Source organism: Pomacea canaliculata, linkage group LG9, assembly GCF_003073045.1.
Source record: "Pomacea canaliculata isolate SZHN2017 linkage group LG9, ASM307304v1, whole genome shotgun sequence".
NCBI classification, from domain to species: domain Eukaryota; kingdom Metazoa; phylum Mollusca; class Gastropoda; order Architaenioglossa; family Ampullariidae; genus Pomacea; species Pomacea canaliculata.
Window position 1 is genome coordinate 22,975,047 of NC_037598.1, and position 16,186 is coordinate 22,991,232.

General features: G+C 37.9%; 2 protein-coding genes across 2 annotated transcripts; one reads left to right on the forward strand and one right to left on the reverse strand.

The window, feature by feature from the left end:
* Positions 1–70: 70 nt before the first annotated feature.
* Positions 71–9,838, reverse strand: LOC112572513 (leucine-rich repeat and guanylate kinase domain-containing protein-like). Its single transcript, XM_025252225.1, has 17 exons — positions 9,711–9,838; positions 9,349–9,611; positions 8,987–9,094; positions 8,253–8,334; positions 7,772–7,954; positions 7,157–7,281; positions 6,701–6,754; positions 6,141–6,230; positions 5,786–5,953; positions 5,152–5,258; positions 4,933–5,052; positions 4,512–4,608; positions 3,577–3,690; positions 3,198–3,399; positions 1,785–2,032; positions 1,306–1,394; positions 71–921 (listed from the first exon to the last, which is right to left on the reverse strand). Exons 2-17 carry the CDS (start codon positions 9,562–9,564, stop codon positions 708–710), a joined length of 2,217 nt encoding a protein of 738 aa, XP_025108010.1. The 5' UTR covers positions 9,565–9,611; positions 9,711–9,838; the 3' UTR covers positions 71–707.
* On the forward strand, positions 9,738–13,115 carry LOC112572516 (elongation factor Tu, mitochondrial-like). Its single transcript, XM_025252228.1, has 2 exons — positions 9,738–10,191; positions 11,634–13,115. The coding sequence occupies exons 1-2, from the start codon at positions 9,771–9,773 to the stop codon at positions 12,599–12,601; spliced, it is 1,389 nt and encodes a 462-aa protein (XP_025108013.1). The 5' UTR covers positions 9,738–9,770; the 3' UTR covers positions 12,602–13,115.
* The last annotated feature ends 3,071 nt before the right edge of the window (positions 13,116–16,186 follow it).

Here is a 16,186-nt window from a genome sequence, read left to right on the forward strand (position 1 = left end):
AGGGAAGAATAAACAACCCTCATTTTAACATTTCTGACACACTTCACGACTTTGGTCATAAAAATGTCTGTTACTGCAATATGTCATAATTTATTTAGGTTTGATATTAATGCCATTACAGCATTTCTCTAAGTATTAGAAATACTAAAATATGTTACAGAATATCACATGATAATATCTAGCAATACTTTTTTGTGGTCTTTATTTAGCATTTTATAAAGTTTTGTAGTGTATTTCCAAATAAAGAGTCATGCAATGATCCTCTCATATAACTCGCAGAAAACAAAAGTACCTTTTTTAAAAAAAAACCTCAGCTATACATGAATGTTCAGAACATTCCATTTATATCTTGAGAAAGGATTTTTAAATTCATTTTTAATTTGATCGTAAAGTTTTTAGTTTTAATTGTCAAAATCAAATGTCTGCTGGAAGCTGTCAATGTTCCGTGCAAATCTCTTCTAGCATTACCATGCCAATCACTGTTTGTCATTACTGGGCAACAATAGGGGGCAAGATTTTGTGCCTGTTTGACCCAGGTCGGCTTCCTTGTCCTGAGCCTATCATCCTGGATGTGGAAGGTGGTCTTGGCTCATGAATATTTCTCTGGGTCAGAGAACCAAGCTCACTGTCAAGGACCAGATCAAGAGGGCTGATCCTCTTGGACAGCACAAGGTTTGGATTGGAGTCTGGTGCCTGGGGTCTGCTATTTATCCGGGGTGAGAGATGCTGAAATTCTGTGGCAGAGTCAAGGTCAGATAGACTGGAGCTTTGGGAGGTGCTGCTGGTGGTGAGAGCATGCTGGCCTGGGATGATTGGAACATGTGGCATGTTAGACGAGTTGGCATTATTATTGATGAGTGCATCACTGTCATTGTCCAAGTCCTGCTGACTCCTTGCTGTTCGGGTGTCATTCGTGGATACCTGGTAACACAAATGTTTGTTAGTTCATGCTAACCCAAACTCTAAGCTAGCAAAGAACACAGTCATTTCCAATATGTGTAACTATTAAGAAAAGTAGAGATTATTAACACATGACAATTTCAACATGATATGTTGAGAAAGTCTTGAGAAGAAAACTAAATATATGTGCTATTGCATTTGCATGTGTATGATATATAATGTATATATATATATGTGTGTGTGTACTGATGAGTTGAACCATTTTGAGTTTGTTCTCCGTGCTCCTTAGTAGGCTAAGTATTCTATGGATGGACATTAAAATGAACTGGAGTATAGGGGTGAATCGGTTTCATATGAAACGCCATCTTAACATTTGTCAGCCTCTGTAAGAACAGATGCACTTACTGTGCAAGCAGCTGTTCGTAAATGGGGGGAACATATCCAGTAACAACCTCCTTGGCAGCACTTTGACGTCGTCTAATAGATTCTTCCTCCTGAAATCCATTTTTATTAACAACCTAAATACTTTCACCTCCCTCTTACTAACCTGTTACAATGAGGAATACTCAGAAAGCAGCAGTCATAATGATAAGAAGAAGAAAAGGACTTTATATAGCATATCTCACAATACAGCTGTATTGATTAAAAAATAATCATCAGAATTGTAACAATAATAATCATAATAAATGTAGCTTGTAGAGTGCAGCATTACGTTCATATCTGAATGAACTTACCATGCCTAAAATAGTGCAGTGTTGACACAAAATCAATCTTCACTGAATTTGTACAGTAAAAGCACATATAGCTAATAATAACAGATCTGCATTTAAGTGAAGCTGGGGAAGGGAAAAAAATATGACAGAATTTCTTATCATTATACCAACCACAATTCCTTTTCCTACAGCAGAACTGACATGACATCTTGTTGGTGAAGTGTGCTCAGTCCCTGAGAGCTTTGGCCGAGATTGACCTGTTGTTTGATTGGTAGATGTCTCTCCTGAAGCAGCATGCTGTGTCTCACTTTTACCTGCTTCATTCATGTTGTTTGCTTGTGCGACAGGTGATAGAGAACTGATACCCAGGTAATCCATTACCAGTCTTCGCAACTTATGGTATGCTTCAGCTATGTCCTCTATTGAGAAAAAATGTCTTTTCACAAAGTCAGAGGTTCACTGAGAAACTTTCCGGATTTTTACAATCAGAGGTACAGAATATTCTGACTAAAAGGAATTTATCAGACTTAATTAGTTTACAAAAACGTGGCATTAAAGTGAACTGATCTACATCAAATATTTAATCCTTTATATTTTGTAGTTTATAAGCTTAATGCCCTCTTCAATTTCTATTCTTCCTTCTTAATACTCTTAATTAATGTGGGTTCATTATAAGGATATAGCAATACCAAAAAAAAAAAAAAAATGCATGTTAGAAGCACAGTTCAAGATAATGCAAAATCTCTATGGTGCATACACTCCTAAGAAGCATCCTCATAGCACTTAAAAAGTAAGAATGAGACATGGGCAACATATGAGGGACAGAAGAACAAACAACATTTGAAATATGGAAGGATAAACTAACAGTACCAATTATAAATAAAGACAAATACAGAAAATGTTAAATGGAGGAAAGTAACAAGGACCGAGAGTATCATGATTTTGCAAAAGGAAAACAAGCAGGGAAGTAGCAATAAGTGGAAAAGGGGAGTTGGTATGAAAAAGGACTAGCATTGTGGGAACTGGTATTAGGACTAATGTTTAAGGAAGAGATGCGTTTTCTGTGCACATTTAAAGGATTCAATAGTGGGTAGGTGGCAGATATGGAAAGGGAGAGAGTTCCATTGTCTTGCTGCACAAAACTAAAAATCCTGCAACCATTTGTTCTTCTGGTGACAGGAATAGTTAGGACACGGTCATCAGACAAAGAGTGGAGTTGTCTAGCTAGGACGTAAAGGAAAAGAAGTTTAGAGAAATAGGGCAGGAGCCAGCAAAGAAATTAAAACACAGCTGAGACGTTTGTACTGAATGTGAGAGCAGATGGGTAGCCAGTGCTGAAAAAGATCTTCAGGACTTGTAAAGTGATTCTATAATAATATAGGGAGGAAGTAGGAGGCAGGCAAAAAGGGAAGATACAATCCAAATATTAATAGGCCCAACACTCGGATCTCTAAAGTATGATGAAAAATACAAGGTGGTTAGACTGAAAAAAGTATTCCTGCTGCCATAAACAATTAAGGAACTAAGTTTTGATCATGATGTACTATGTGAAATTAAAATTTTGTTGGAAGCAAGACCACTCACCACTGCTGATCATCATATCAAAAAAGCCTGGGTGGTCCTGGTTGTACTTGCAATAAAGGTCTGCACGCCTGAGTATGTGCTCAATCTGTGATTCAGTGTATAGGCCACATTGTTGCAAACGCCGCTCATATGCTTCTTTTTCCAGTGGAATGATGAGAACATATCGAGGTTCAAAGTAGGTATTCTTAAGTGTCAACACACCCTTTTAAGGAAAAAACATTCCATAAGAGACAATAATGTCCAAGTTAGCAACATCCAAAGATTTAATGGTAAAAATGATCTTCCTTTGCTATACCAGAATTATTTTTTTTATTTCTTATCATTCTTTCACATTGAAAAATCTGATATTTCCTACAGGACAGTAAGATTTATTTCATACCTCCAGCTCCATGTGGATGACACAAGCCAACCCTTCTCTGGCCACACACTCTATAGATTCCATCTGTAGCCCATACCACGTATCATCAATTTTATGTGTTTGGATGAACTGACCCTGAAAGAAGCAAAAAGACCATTTATTATACTGAAGGCACTTGAATAATAAACAGAAATTATCCCACAAAGGCAAAATCTCTCAAAATGACTGAAAATGCCAAAGTTCAGTTCCAGCTACAGTTGCAACAAACCAGATAATGTTTGTGGAAAAGCAATAACTCACACAGATGCATGAATTAAATAAGAAATAAATGCCATGAAACAGAAATAAGAGACCAGAAGGGAAAAAATCTGGCCAGCAGGTGTTTTGGGTGTTGGTGGCACAGTGGCTAAAGTGCCTGTCACAACAAAAATGAGAATCAACTGTTGTGGTTTTGTATCTTGGCTCCAACATATACATGTCTCTGAATGTGACACCTGTTTACAGGGGTGACCATCAGTGGTTTTCGCCAGGTGCTCTGGTGGTGTATGTGTGTGCATGCATGTGGTATACATGACTGAGTTAATAGTTATGATCTGAACGATGGTGAATGAATTTGTAAGATGCATTTGATGCCTGCTAATAAGTATGTATTCATGCACCTTTTTATGTAAGCGTCTTGATTTTGCCTTTATTGGTGAGATAAGTTCCTCTATAAAATGAAAAAATGTATTGCTATTTTGATTTCCACTGAATCTTTAACAACTCCGCCATCTCATAAACCAAAGATTCTTTAGGATCAGGTTTGAAATCATAAATCACTTCTTTTAATAAATAAAACATCTTTTACCATTTGTTGGTTTTTGAATTTCAAGTGGCAGATCTAAATTTTTGATTAGAAAGATTGAAATGATTAAACTTACAAGGAGTAAAATAGTACTTTTAGAATTGGCCCTTACCATTTTGACGTCTATTTCAAACCTTTCCAAAGACACAAAGTAGTAGTCTTTACCATTTTCTTCATGAGGACGTGGTAGGCGAGTTGTGTGTGAAACACTAAAATAAAAAAAGAGAAAAATTGTATTGACTTAGAGAAGCTGAGACTGTAATTCTGCATTACAAACAACAACATACTTCAATCAAAAAGAATAATTAAGTCACTGGATTGTATACTGAGTGCATAAAAAGCAAAACATCTTAAAACGTGTTCATGTTTTTATGGTGTGCACTAAAAAATCATTAATCATTTTGTGTACAGATGTAGGTAGTACCAAAAAAACGAAGCAGTGTGCTAGGAGCACAAATTAAAACTGCTTATAACATCAACACACATGCAGTAGCTAATGATACAAGAGTTAGCAGAGGAAACTTGTGATTTACCCATATCCAAAGTAGTCAGCAAATTCTTCCACCAGCTTCATCGACAATTCCTTTTTCCCACTTCCCTGAGGTCCCACTAGTACCAACATTGGGTATGGGGTCTCCACACTGGGCAAAGTACTGCAGAGATATGGAATGCATGGAAAATGTATCAATAGCATAAGAAAGTGAGTAAAAGAAGGATTAATGTTAAACTGTGATAATCCTGTACCAACTAACCTGTCCCAAATACGCTGAGGCTGGAGGAAGCTGTATACAACATGCATAATGTGATCTCTAGCTGCTATCACTTCCAGTGATGCATCGAAGGTGTTCTTTGCAGACACCTGCACATGCAGATCAATTAATCTCATCATTACTGAGGCTCATTTAGATTAAAAACAAATTGTCTTGATCTTGCTTTGGAATGATAATGTACAGTCATAATATTAAAACTTAATGTTTCGTCATTCATGTGAAACAGGAATATAAACATGAAAAAAGAAAAAGAAAGAAAAAATATGATTAAATTTCTATCTAATTTATTAGACTTTTGGACAAACAAAAGCTACATTAATAATAAACAGAAATTATAAATATTACATGTATAATCAAAACAGCTTAAAATTAAGTAACAGATGTGTTTGCTTAAAACAGCTGTAAAGGTGTTAAAAGAAATTGAAAGCTTATATATAAATCACTAAACCATCCATCAACTGATCTCTGCTGCCCTGAATACAGTCATGAATAAATAATTAAGCTATGACATCTCTTTTTTTTTCCTCAAGTGCACTATTTTACAGTATGAATTAATATGTCAGCATGGAAAAAAATAAGAAAAATACCCCAAGATTTAAAAAAAAAGGGCACTAACCTTTTCTTCAACTTCCACTTTATGGCGATCAAGTAGACAAAGTCTAGGAATGTGGAAAAGGATGGCCAAGCGATAATATGGCAATTCCTGGATAGGATTGCGAAGAAGGTTCAGTTCACGCAACATTCCCAACTGCTGGATGTGCTGAATTTCCACAATATCGATGACCTGAAGGCAGAAACAAAGGACTGCGTGTATGTTACTATTACATCATCACAAAGATGACTAAGCCTTGCTGGTGTTTGAAATTTGTCGTGCTCAGACAGAGTTTAACCTGGCTTTTGTCACTACAGACCCAGGTCATGCTCTGTATATAGTTCTTATCGATTATCCAAAAATGATATGTTTGACTCACCTCATTATCCTCCAGATCAATGGACTCAAGAACATTGTGGCCTTCAAGACCCTGCAAACTTCGCACTTTGTTTCCAGATAAATTCAGATTCTGCAGGACAGGAAAAGCCAAAATGTTAGTCAAGAACAGCCAGGAAAAAGTAGAATGAGAAATTTATAAATTAGAAAATAACTTCCTGGACAGTGAATAAAATGTAACTGGATGGTATTAAAGCACCAATGCATTACAATGTGCTTTCCAAACTGTTCTGTCAAAACATCCATAGTAAAAGTTTGCTCAGCGATTCATGAACACCATGTTGCACACCAAAGTATTAAAAGTAACTGCATGTATAGCAAAGCTTAAAATGAGCTAAAAATGAAGACATTTATTTTACATTTCTTCTGTGTAATCTGAATGGACTGTAAAATGAAATCACAGAGCATAGTGCATTTGCAATTGACTAAAAGTTTAAAAATCAATATACCATTCAAATCAATGGCTCATTTATCTTACATTTTAAATAAAACTATGTGCCACAATGAACCAGTTATATCTGCATCCATGTATAGTATACTTACCCTGAGGTTATTCAAGGATCCAATATTTTCAATTCTTTTGATCATGTTATGACACTGCATGAAGAAAGATTAATGACAATAAATGAAAAAGGCATATAACAATCTGCTAAAAATTAACCAATGAGAATGATGACATGGGTTCACTAGAGTCTTATTTCTGACAGACTTTGCTTTATGCTGCCAACCAAGCAACAGATATCATCCACCTGTTCCCAGCTATCCATCAATGTCTATTTTTACACCAATCAGCTTCTTTTGTATGATGTCTGCATCCTACTTTTATGTACAAAAGCTTCTATGATTTGTTCAAAGTGAGAAAGATGAAAAATGGCTAGAAAGAAGAGGAGGATAAATAATTTTCTGGGTTACACAAGCATTCTATATACACAAAGTGACAAAACTTTATTCAAATCTTAAGGAGAAAAATGATTTGTTTAAAGTACTATGCTTGCTCACCAGATTAAGGTACTGCAGAGGAAGATTGTCGAGCCCCTGTATGGCTTCCAAATGATTGTGTGCAAGACTTAGGCTCTTCAAGCACTGGCAGTTCTCTAGCCCTTTGATCTCAGTGATGAGATTATATAGTATAAAGTTAAGGTTCGAAATGAACATTAATTGTGCAAAGAAAAGCCTTTCAAATGTCCACAACTTTCAAACATTTCTTCTCTTTATGCTTTATTGCAAGTTTTAAGGATCAGTGAAAACAATCCCTTATGACACATCATAAACTTGTGTCCTCCAAGCTATTTATTACATAGATTATTTGAAAAAGCATAGAACATTAATTATATCATTTATAGCCATCTCGTAGTCTCAAAATCATTCAATTATGCCTTTACCTATTTTATCAGAAATTGCTTAAAAAATATACATCTCCTTCCTACCTCACCTGTTCATACACTCCAATACTAAAAAAAACCACCACACAACTTTTTATTCTACAGAAAAGGAGGACATGAAACAGAAAATTCTCTTTATTATATTTACACTAAATATTAAAACAAATTATATATGAAGTACCTGTAATGGGACACTTGCATAGTAATTTTTAATCATTTATGAAAAAGATACTGTCCAAAACAAGCTTCCTCAGTGCATGATGGGCTGAGAGATCACTCATATTGTTGATCTGATTGTAGGACAGATCAACCTCAAGAAGGTTGAAGGGAGGGGCAAAGTTGAGCAGCTGAGAGATGTTGTTGTGGGAGGCATTCAAGTATAACAAGTATGGTAACTTGCTCAGTGGTGAAAGGTCTATGGAAAGATAAGAAAGTGGTTGCAGTCCAGCATAATATTACTTTTCCAGGCATGAAAGCCAATGAACATGCAGCTTTGTAGGTCTGACACAAGGTGACAACATCATGTAAGATGTATATAACTGCAGAAATGTCAGAATGTATCAATCTGAAATATACATGCTTTTAACCATGGACATGAGAAATTATTGTCATTACAAAAAGAAAGTGAAGACCAGATAACCAGCAAATTAAGGAAAGACATCGTGTAAAGGTCTTTCAAAATAACCAATAACATTTGGTTGATGTTTATTTACCAGAGATATTGTTGTGGGAGATTTCCACCCTCTGTAAATGAGCAAATTCTCCCAATACTCCGATATCCACCAAACTGAAGCCCTATAATGAAAACCAACAGACACATGCAATGACCACAGCTCTCTCTCTCTCTCTCTCTCTCTCTCTGATGCATCTGTCTTCAGCTGATATAAAGATTTCTGCCATATATCCAAACACTGGTGTTCAACTCATCCACATCTCTACTCCAAAAAAACGAGCAGCTTTTTCTGTCAATGTCCATTGCTATACTAGACTTAAAACAGGATTAATAATAAATAGTCAGTAAACATTTATCACTGCCAAGACGTTTTATTGAAAATTTAGGAGAAATTTTTGCATCACTTTTCTTTTTCATGTCAGACAAAAAGACAGTATTGTTATGTTATTTTCAAAAAGGAAAGCAAAATTTTTCTTAGTAAAGTAACATATATCATCGAGAAAAGTGCTGTGTATTTGAAATGAGCTAGTATGAGTTCAACTTTACTTCAACTCAGCTTTACTATGATCTTAAATCTTATACAATCAAAGGAGGTATCAAAGAACATTTCTTGACATAATTAAGTCATTATACGAAGTCGACTGTTCATAGAGACAGATTTTACTAATTTCCTATAAGGATCTGTAAAAGATTTCGCAAACATTTTCTGTCTTCATGTCCATAAACTAAATGATAAGACTTAAATACATTTCTTTACAAAAATAGATATCTTACTGGAATTGTGACATCAAGGTAAACCTGGTATATTCCATCTGCTGATAGTCCTAGGTTGGACAACCCTCTGGCAACTGTTTCTTCATCAAGGATACCACCAGGTGACAACTTTAAAGTAGAAATCGGTATATGTACATCACTTATGGCTTTACTTATGTTTCTGTCCTGACAAGGTTTAAAAAAAACTAAAATTAATATCAGTGAGGGAGCAACTTATATCATTAATATATGGAGGATGCATGCAAGATGTGTGTTCTTCTCTCGCTTCATTACTTTCTGTTTCTTTGCTATTTTTTTAGTACACACTAAGTCTATTGAACATGATGATGATGATGAGGATGATGACGATGATGATATCGAACCTCAACATCATCGTTGTCGTCGGCAGCTTTCGTAAACGAATCCGAGTTTTGGAGAGTAGCGTCATCTTCATCGGGAACATATGGTGATGGAACAAGGTTTTCTAGCGTAAGAATGTCAGTTTCTGGGGCGTACAAATCCAAATCTTCATCTAAGTGAATGTAATGGTCGTTTGGCTGAGGTGATTCATTTGAGGTTCTCAGCTCGAGGGCCGCCATGTTGTATCGCTGCTATGGCGACAGTAAGCATCGACGGGAAGAAGTGTCTAAAAGAAATAAATATGCTTATAATATGCATCTGAGGATAGATATAGCGTTTTAGGTTTTTTGAAACTATATCTTTTGAAAATATCAAATTTTTTTACCTTCACATTTAGTGCTGAATGTGTTTTGCCGCGTTATCATCTGCGGTAGGTCATCTAATCATGGCGACCTTCGTTTTAAGGCGTGCGTTTACGCATCAAAATTTCGCATTTCCTATTGTAGCAAAGGTGACACAAAATGTACTTCTGTGTCATCGCAAATCATTTGTAACATCCTTATACCGCCTAGCGGTAGCTCCAGCTGCAAAGAAGGTCTTTTTGCGAGATAAACCTCACTTAAATATTGGAACCATCGGTCATGTGGATCACGGAAAGACAACCCTGACAGCGGCAATCACCAAAGTGTTAGCCGAGGATTCAAAAGCTAATTTCATGAGGTATGAGGACATCGACAAATCTCCAGAAGAAAAAGCTCGGGGAATTACTATCAACGCAACTCTTGTTGAGTATGAAACTGATGAGCGCCACTATGGTCATGTGGACTGCCCAGGACACGCTGACTATATCAAGAACATGATTACAGGTAATCCAAATAAGTACGAACCATTTAGATTTTAGTGCGTATACAGATCGAAAACCAGTGTCCCGTCAGTCGGTCCAGCTAGTTTATATATGTTATTAAGCATAAATGGCATCTATATAAATATTATTACTATCGTATAGTTTTTCTTGAACATTCGCAAATAGCTTGGATTAATGTTAATTTGAATATTACTGAAGCGGTTGGTAATGCAGTGGCTAACGCGACTGTGATCCCGACAGTGATAATCGTTTTTCATGCGTTCGCATCTCGGTTCTGACCGAAATCTCTCTCATTGTGTTTACAGGGCTAACTGTTGGTAGTTTTCTTTGGTTACTCCGTTTGTGAGTGGGGTGGGGGCGCGCATGTGAACGGTTTGCAGTGTGTATTCCTTTTTGTATGTGGATGCATTTGATGACAGTTTGAAAAGGTGTATGCTCATATGCCTGTTTGTATGTAAATACCACTAACAGTAAAGGATTTCTTTCTGATTTTTTTTTTTAATATCAGGGTCATGGAAGTGCATTGGGGGCTGTTGAATGTGATGGCATTTCTAGTTGGGAACTCACATAATGTTTTCAGCTGAATGGTGGTTTTTATTGCAAATTTATTTTGCGAATAATACAGAGTTCTTTGCTGTTTTGGGTTAAGATGGAGCTCATAGAAGATGTTGTCATGCAGTGGTGGAGAAAATAATGTGTCTGTATTTTAGATGAAAGTGCTACAAAACCATTTATTTTTGCTGTTATGATTAATGAAGCTTTCTAAGTATTTTTGGAGTGATTGCTCATTGCCTTAAAACCAAATCAGGTGATAGAGATATTATTGTATCAGTTAAAATTAAACACTGAAGTCACATGACTAAATTTAGAGCGCTGCCCAATATTGGTGCAGCATGTGGCTTTCCAACATCAAATATGTGTTGCTTTTTCTTTTAAAGCTTACAGTTGGTAACTCATTACTTGTTGGCAAAAATGTGGTGGTAACTGATATAGGAGGACAGTACAATTAGTTGATACATCACTTGAGGCTTAGGGATTATGGTAAGGATGCTAATCTGCTACTAAATTTGTTCAAGATTGACTTTGGCTTCCATTAATACATTTGTGCCTTTTTCCCTTCAGTCACCACTCCAAATCACTAGAAATCTAAACCAATGAAAAGCTTTACAGATTTATCGTTGATGAACCATGCTGCAGGAAGTTATTTTATGGTGAGATTGACAGTAAATATAGAATGATGGTGTGATACTTGTCACTAATGCATTTAAGCAAATATGTGGCTAGCTTACCTGTGATACTTATCAAATGACTATGTGAAGGTACCATCAAAAGTAAAATTGAAAGGAGGAGTCTGGTGAATGGGGAGGAGAGAGATTCAATACTCTAGTTTTTAGGTTTTATCTGCATATGCTAACAATATACTACATTTTTTTGATTTATCAGGAGCTGCCCAGATGGATGGCGCCATTCTGGTAGTTGCTGCCACAGATGGTACCATGCCACAGACACGAGAACATCTCCTTCTGGCTAAGCAGATAGGTATTACAAAACTTGTTGTTTACATCAACAAGGCTGATGCAGCTGACAAAGAAATGCTGGAACTGGTCGAGATGGAAGTGAGAGAACTGTTGACAGAGTTTGGATTTGATGGCATGAACACACCAGTGATTATTGGTTCAGCTCTTTATGCCTTAGATGGCAAGGATCCAGAAATGGGAGCTAACTCTGTGCGCGAACTGCTTAAAGCTGTTGACACTTACATCCCTTTGCCAGTAAGAGATCTTGACAAACCCTTTTATATGCCTATTGAATCTATCTTCTCCATTCCTGGTCGTGGGACGGTTGTAAGCGGTAAGCTGGAGAAAGGTGTAATCAAGAAAGGTGATGAGTGTGAGATCATGGGCTTTGACAAGATGTGGAAGGCCACCATCACTGGTATTGAAATGTTCAAAAAGAGCTTGGAGCGTGCAGAAGCTGGTGACCAGCTGGGAGCCCTATTGCGTGGTTTGAAGCGTGATGAGCTGCGGCGTGGTCTGGTGCTTGGAAAACCAGGTACCTTGCGGATGTATAACCACTTTGAGGCTCAGATCTATCTTCTCAGCAAAGAAGAAAGTGGTCGAGCAAAGCCTGTTACACCTTACTTCCAGCCTCAGATGTTCTGCACTACGTGGGATGCCCCAGCTCTGTTGGAAATCCCCCACAAAGATCTTATAATGCCAGGCGAGGATGCTAAGGTCATTGTGAACTTGAGGCGCAAGATGGTGATGGAGAAAGGTCTGCGATTCACCCTTCGAGATGGAAGAGGAACCCTAGGATATGGGGTAATCACGGAACTGCTGCCTGACCGGAATGTGGAAGAGCTGGAGAAAGACCGTGTAATAGCAAGAGATAAGAAGAATGCAGCAAAGTAAAAGACTGAAACATGAGAAGAACAAGAGACATTGAAATTGTACTTTTTTAGTATGTGTGAATCATGTTTTTTTGGAGGTTAATGCATGTGTATTGATGAAAATAAGGAAATACTACTGTATTCACTTCTCATAACTGATGCTCCTACATTATATCTTCTTTCATAATGAAAAAAGTATTTTGTTTATAACTCTCAATATTTCTTCTTTGATAGAAATGTAGATGTGTTTGCATTAAGAAGCAATGCAGTAGTCAGAACAGAGATAGACAAGAAGCAATGGTATGGTTGCTTTGTATTAATCTTTTTAACAGAGACAGACATACCAGCTAGCAAAAGAAGTTTGAGAAAAAGAAATGGCTAGAGATAGAAGAGCAGAGAGTTGTTCATGTAGAAAATATAAAAAAATATAGTTTTGAAAGTTCAGAGGAAATTAATACTTGCTATATGGAAATTGCTGTTTCGTTTCATTTTAATAAAATTTTATAAAAGTGTAACTTTAAAAGATGAAAAAAAAAGTCTTCTGTCTGTTGTGATGGGTGCAAGCTTAATGTACTTTAACATGTAAACTATAAACTGCTGACAGTCAGCTGTACAAGAAACAGCAAGCATCAGCAAAAAGATAACAGATGTCACATTTTAACTGAGTGCATGGATAAAAATGAAGAACTTACAAGTGAACTGAAAAGTATGCAAGGTATTTCTTAAAGCAGAAACTCAAGCTGCTGATTATGACATAGTTTTGTGAAAAGTACTTGACTTTCCAACACGCTGTACATTTTTGTTACTTTTTCCTTTCAAATAGCAAAAAAGGGTTTGGAACAGCACTACCCAAATGCATTTCATCCCATGATGTGCAAAGTTGGTCATGGTTGTAGTCAGACACTACAATTCCACTTATAATTCTCATGCGTGAAAGTAAATGATCTAAAGTTAGGCCAATTTATCATATAGTGGAGAGAATAAAACCACAAAATTATCGGGTTCTGGAAACAGACTGCTTCACATTGTCAACAAGGATGGTAGAGCGGATGATTACATCAAAAGCTTCATCGACAAGTCCAGGCATACTTTCATCAGCCTACGTTCCATCTGGAACTCCTGAGCAATATCCTTCAGCAGTAAGACCCGCATCTTCAACACCAATGTGAAAGGAGTCCTACTGTATGGTTCTGAAACCTGGAGAGTGGCAAATGCCATCAACAACGAGCTCCAGACCTTTACCAACCGATGCCTATGCCATATTCTGGGAATAAGCTGGCCTGAAAAGATCTTCAGCAGCTGCCTGTGGAAAAGAACCAACCAGGGGAAGGGTAGAGTTGGGAGACCAAAACAGACTTGGAAAGGAACAGTAGAGAGTGAGGCAAAGGACGAGGGAACCACATGGACCCAACTGAGGTGTGCTGCCCAAAACCGGGTATGCTGGGGAGGTGTTGCGGCCCTATGCTTCTTGGGGAGTAACAAGGAATAAACTAGGTGTAAAGTAATTATTTACACCTTTTATTTGAAAATGATTGGTAAGTTTACACATTTATTTATGTTTTAGCACGCGAAATGCTGTTAGCTGGTTAGAAAATTAAATGGAATAGATGCAGGTGATTTTGAGTATCACAATAGACTTCAAAGGGTTGAGTTGCTATTTTACTTTCTGAATTTTTTTGTGGTCATGTTTTCATGCTTCACTTGAAAAGTTTTGATCAAGAAAAGATTGCACTACATGACCACAAGTCTGAATTATGTTGATGATATGCCGATTATGTGAAAATTTGTGATTTTTGTGGTCATTTGACTTCAACTGGCCTGGAATGCAAGAGCTGCTGGTGTAAAATAGGAGAAATTAGGTGATGCTCTCTTTTTGTCAATAGTCAAAGATGTACGGTTTTCTGTCTGAAGAAGGCTAACGTATTTGCTTCTTTCACTTCTTTTCAGTTGGTGACCAGTTGAAGTATTTATACTGGATATTTTCACCCAGCTGTCCAACTTCTTGCAAGCTGGAAAGTATGGACAGCAAGAGACAATAGAGATTAACGGTATACTAAAACACTTCTCGCTGACCAATAAACTAGGAGAAAGGATCTTTGAGAAGAGGTACTTCAACAGGAGCAAGTCAAGGCATGCTTCTTTTTAACACCAGTCTTCTCTGCTAGTGCTGCCGCTCAACTACAAAACATAAAAATTGTGAACAGCTAGTTCTTATGAACGCAGCACGAATAATGAGACAGACTTATGTCACAGACACATGCACGCCCGACACTTCAGCACTCGTCCTGATATTTGCGCGTTCCTTCGTTCATGACCAAAGACAAACTATACCTGTCTCTAACAAGCCCTATTAATTTTTAATTATAAAATGTATGTCACAGCCTTCGTTGCTTAAATTATACAATAACGAGAAAAAAAACTATAACTCACAGCAAAGAGTTACTCATTACGAATACGATATTGACTACCAATGGGAAAATTCTCACAACTCTGCATTCAGTAACAATAGAAGTTTTCCCCATGCAGCAGTCAACCTGAGTTGGAGAACATGCCGGCGCGCTTACAGTAGATGCCACTGTCGTCCATCGATCACAAACACAGTTGTACTCGCATAACACTTAATCGCAGTCGCTGGGGGACCGATGTTCCTTCAGTTCACACGCCACACAATGCAACCAATAGAAAAGAACAGACGCCTCCTGTAGGGGTGGACGTTGTGAACACCAGCTCCGCCTCTGGGGAACGGGCGACCGCCCTCTAGTTTCTCGGCATTGCCCACTCTTGGGCCAACAGTATTAAAGCCCTCGAATTTTGCTAGTGTGACGACACCTTCACGGTTTACACATCTTCCTAGGCTTCCTAGGTGTAGTCGCTGTGCCTATTAACAATTTACAAAAGGGATCTGCGTGAAAATGACAAAATTCCGAATGAACTGTACAAATCCGGGATACCATAAAAGTGGTCACCGCACCTTGCTTGGAAAACAGCCTCTATTTCCCGCCTGTACCGTCTTGGCACTTGCCGTGTCTCGACGAAAAAGGACGGTTAATTATATTATCCCATAATCCTAAACTATTTGTAAACAGGCTGATTACTTGTGTTCTTGTTGTTATTCGTTCAGCACATGCGGCTCAGTCTGTCCGCAGCGGTCCGGTGGCGCAACGGTTAGCGCTGTTAGCGCCTGTCACCAATACAGTGAAGGTTGGCTGCCTTGAGTTCATTTCTCGTCTCGGGCACGCTGATCTTTCTCTGCACGTGGCATCTGTTTACAGGGCTGGCTGCTTGCCGTAATATAGCCTAATATAGCTGCTGACACGGCGTAAAACACCAATTTCCCCCCCCCCCCCAGTCTGTCCGCGCCGTGCCGACTCATTTACTCCACTTGCCTGCCATGTCACCATATAATTCCAAACGGGAGTGTCTGCCACATTTCTTCCGTCGGTTGTGCGGCAAAGAGAGGAAGGGAACACAAGCAGACGAAGAGACCGGCTCGGATGGTACAGCAATGCTGGGACAAGGCCGCGAAGACAACGGTACCAGAGTGTGGTGATCCTTGTAATCCAGGGGTGGATAAAGTTTGCTTTTTGTGGGCCGGTCTCAAAATTCT

What these genes read in the sequence shown, in the direction of transcription:
- LOC112572516 (XM_025252228.1), top strand. Translation starts at nt 9,771, where the DNA reads ATGGCGACCTTCGTTTTAAGGCGTGCGTTTACGCATCAAAATTTCGCA. An exon ending in TATCAAGAACATGATTACAG is followed by an intron (nt 10,192 to 11,633) that starts GTAATCCAAATA and finishes TTGATTTATCAG; the next exon opens with GAGCTGCCCAGATGGATGGC.
- LOC112572513 (XM_025252225.1), bottom strand. Translation starts at nt 9,564, where the DNA reads ATGGCGGCCCTCGAGCTGAGAACCTCAAATGAATCACCTCAGCCAAAC. An exon ending in ACGACAACGATGATGTTGAG is followed by an intron (nt 9,095 to 9,348) that starts GTTCGATATCAT and finishes TCTACTTTAAAG; the next exon opens with TTGTCACCTGGTGGTATCCT. An exon ending in GCTGACTACTTTGGATATGG is followed by an intron (nt 4,609 to 4,932) that starts GTAAATCACAAG and finishes TTTTTATTTTAG; the next exon opens with TGTTTCACACACAACTCGCC.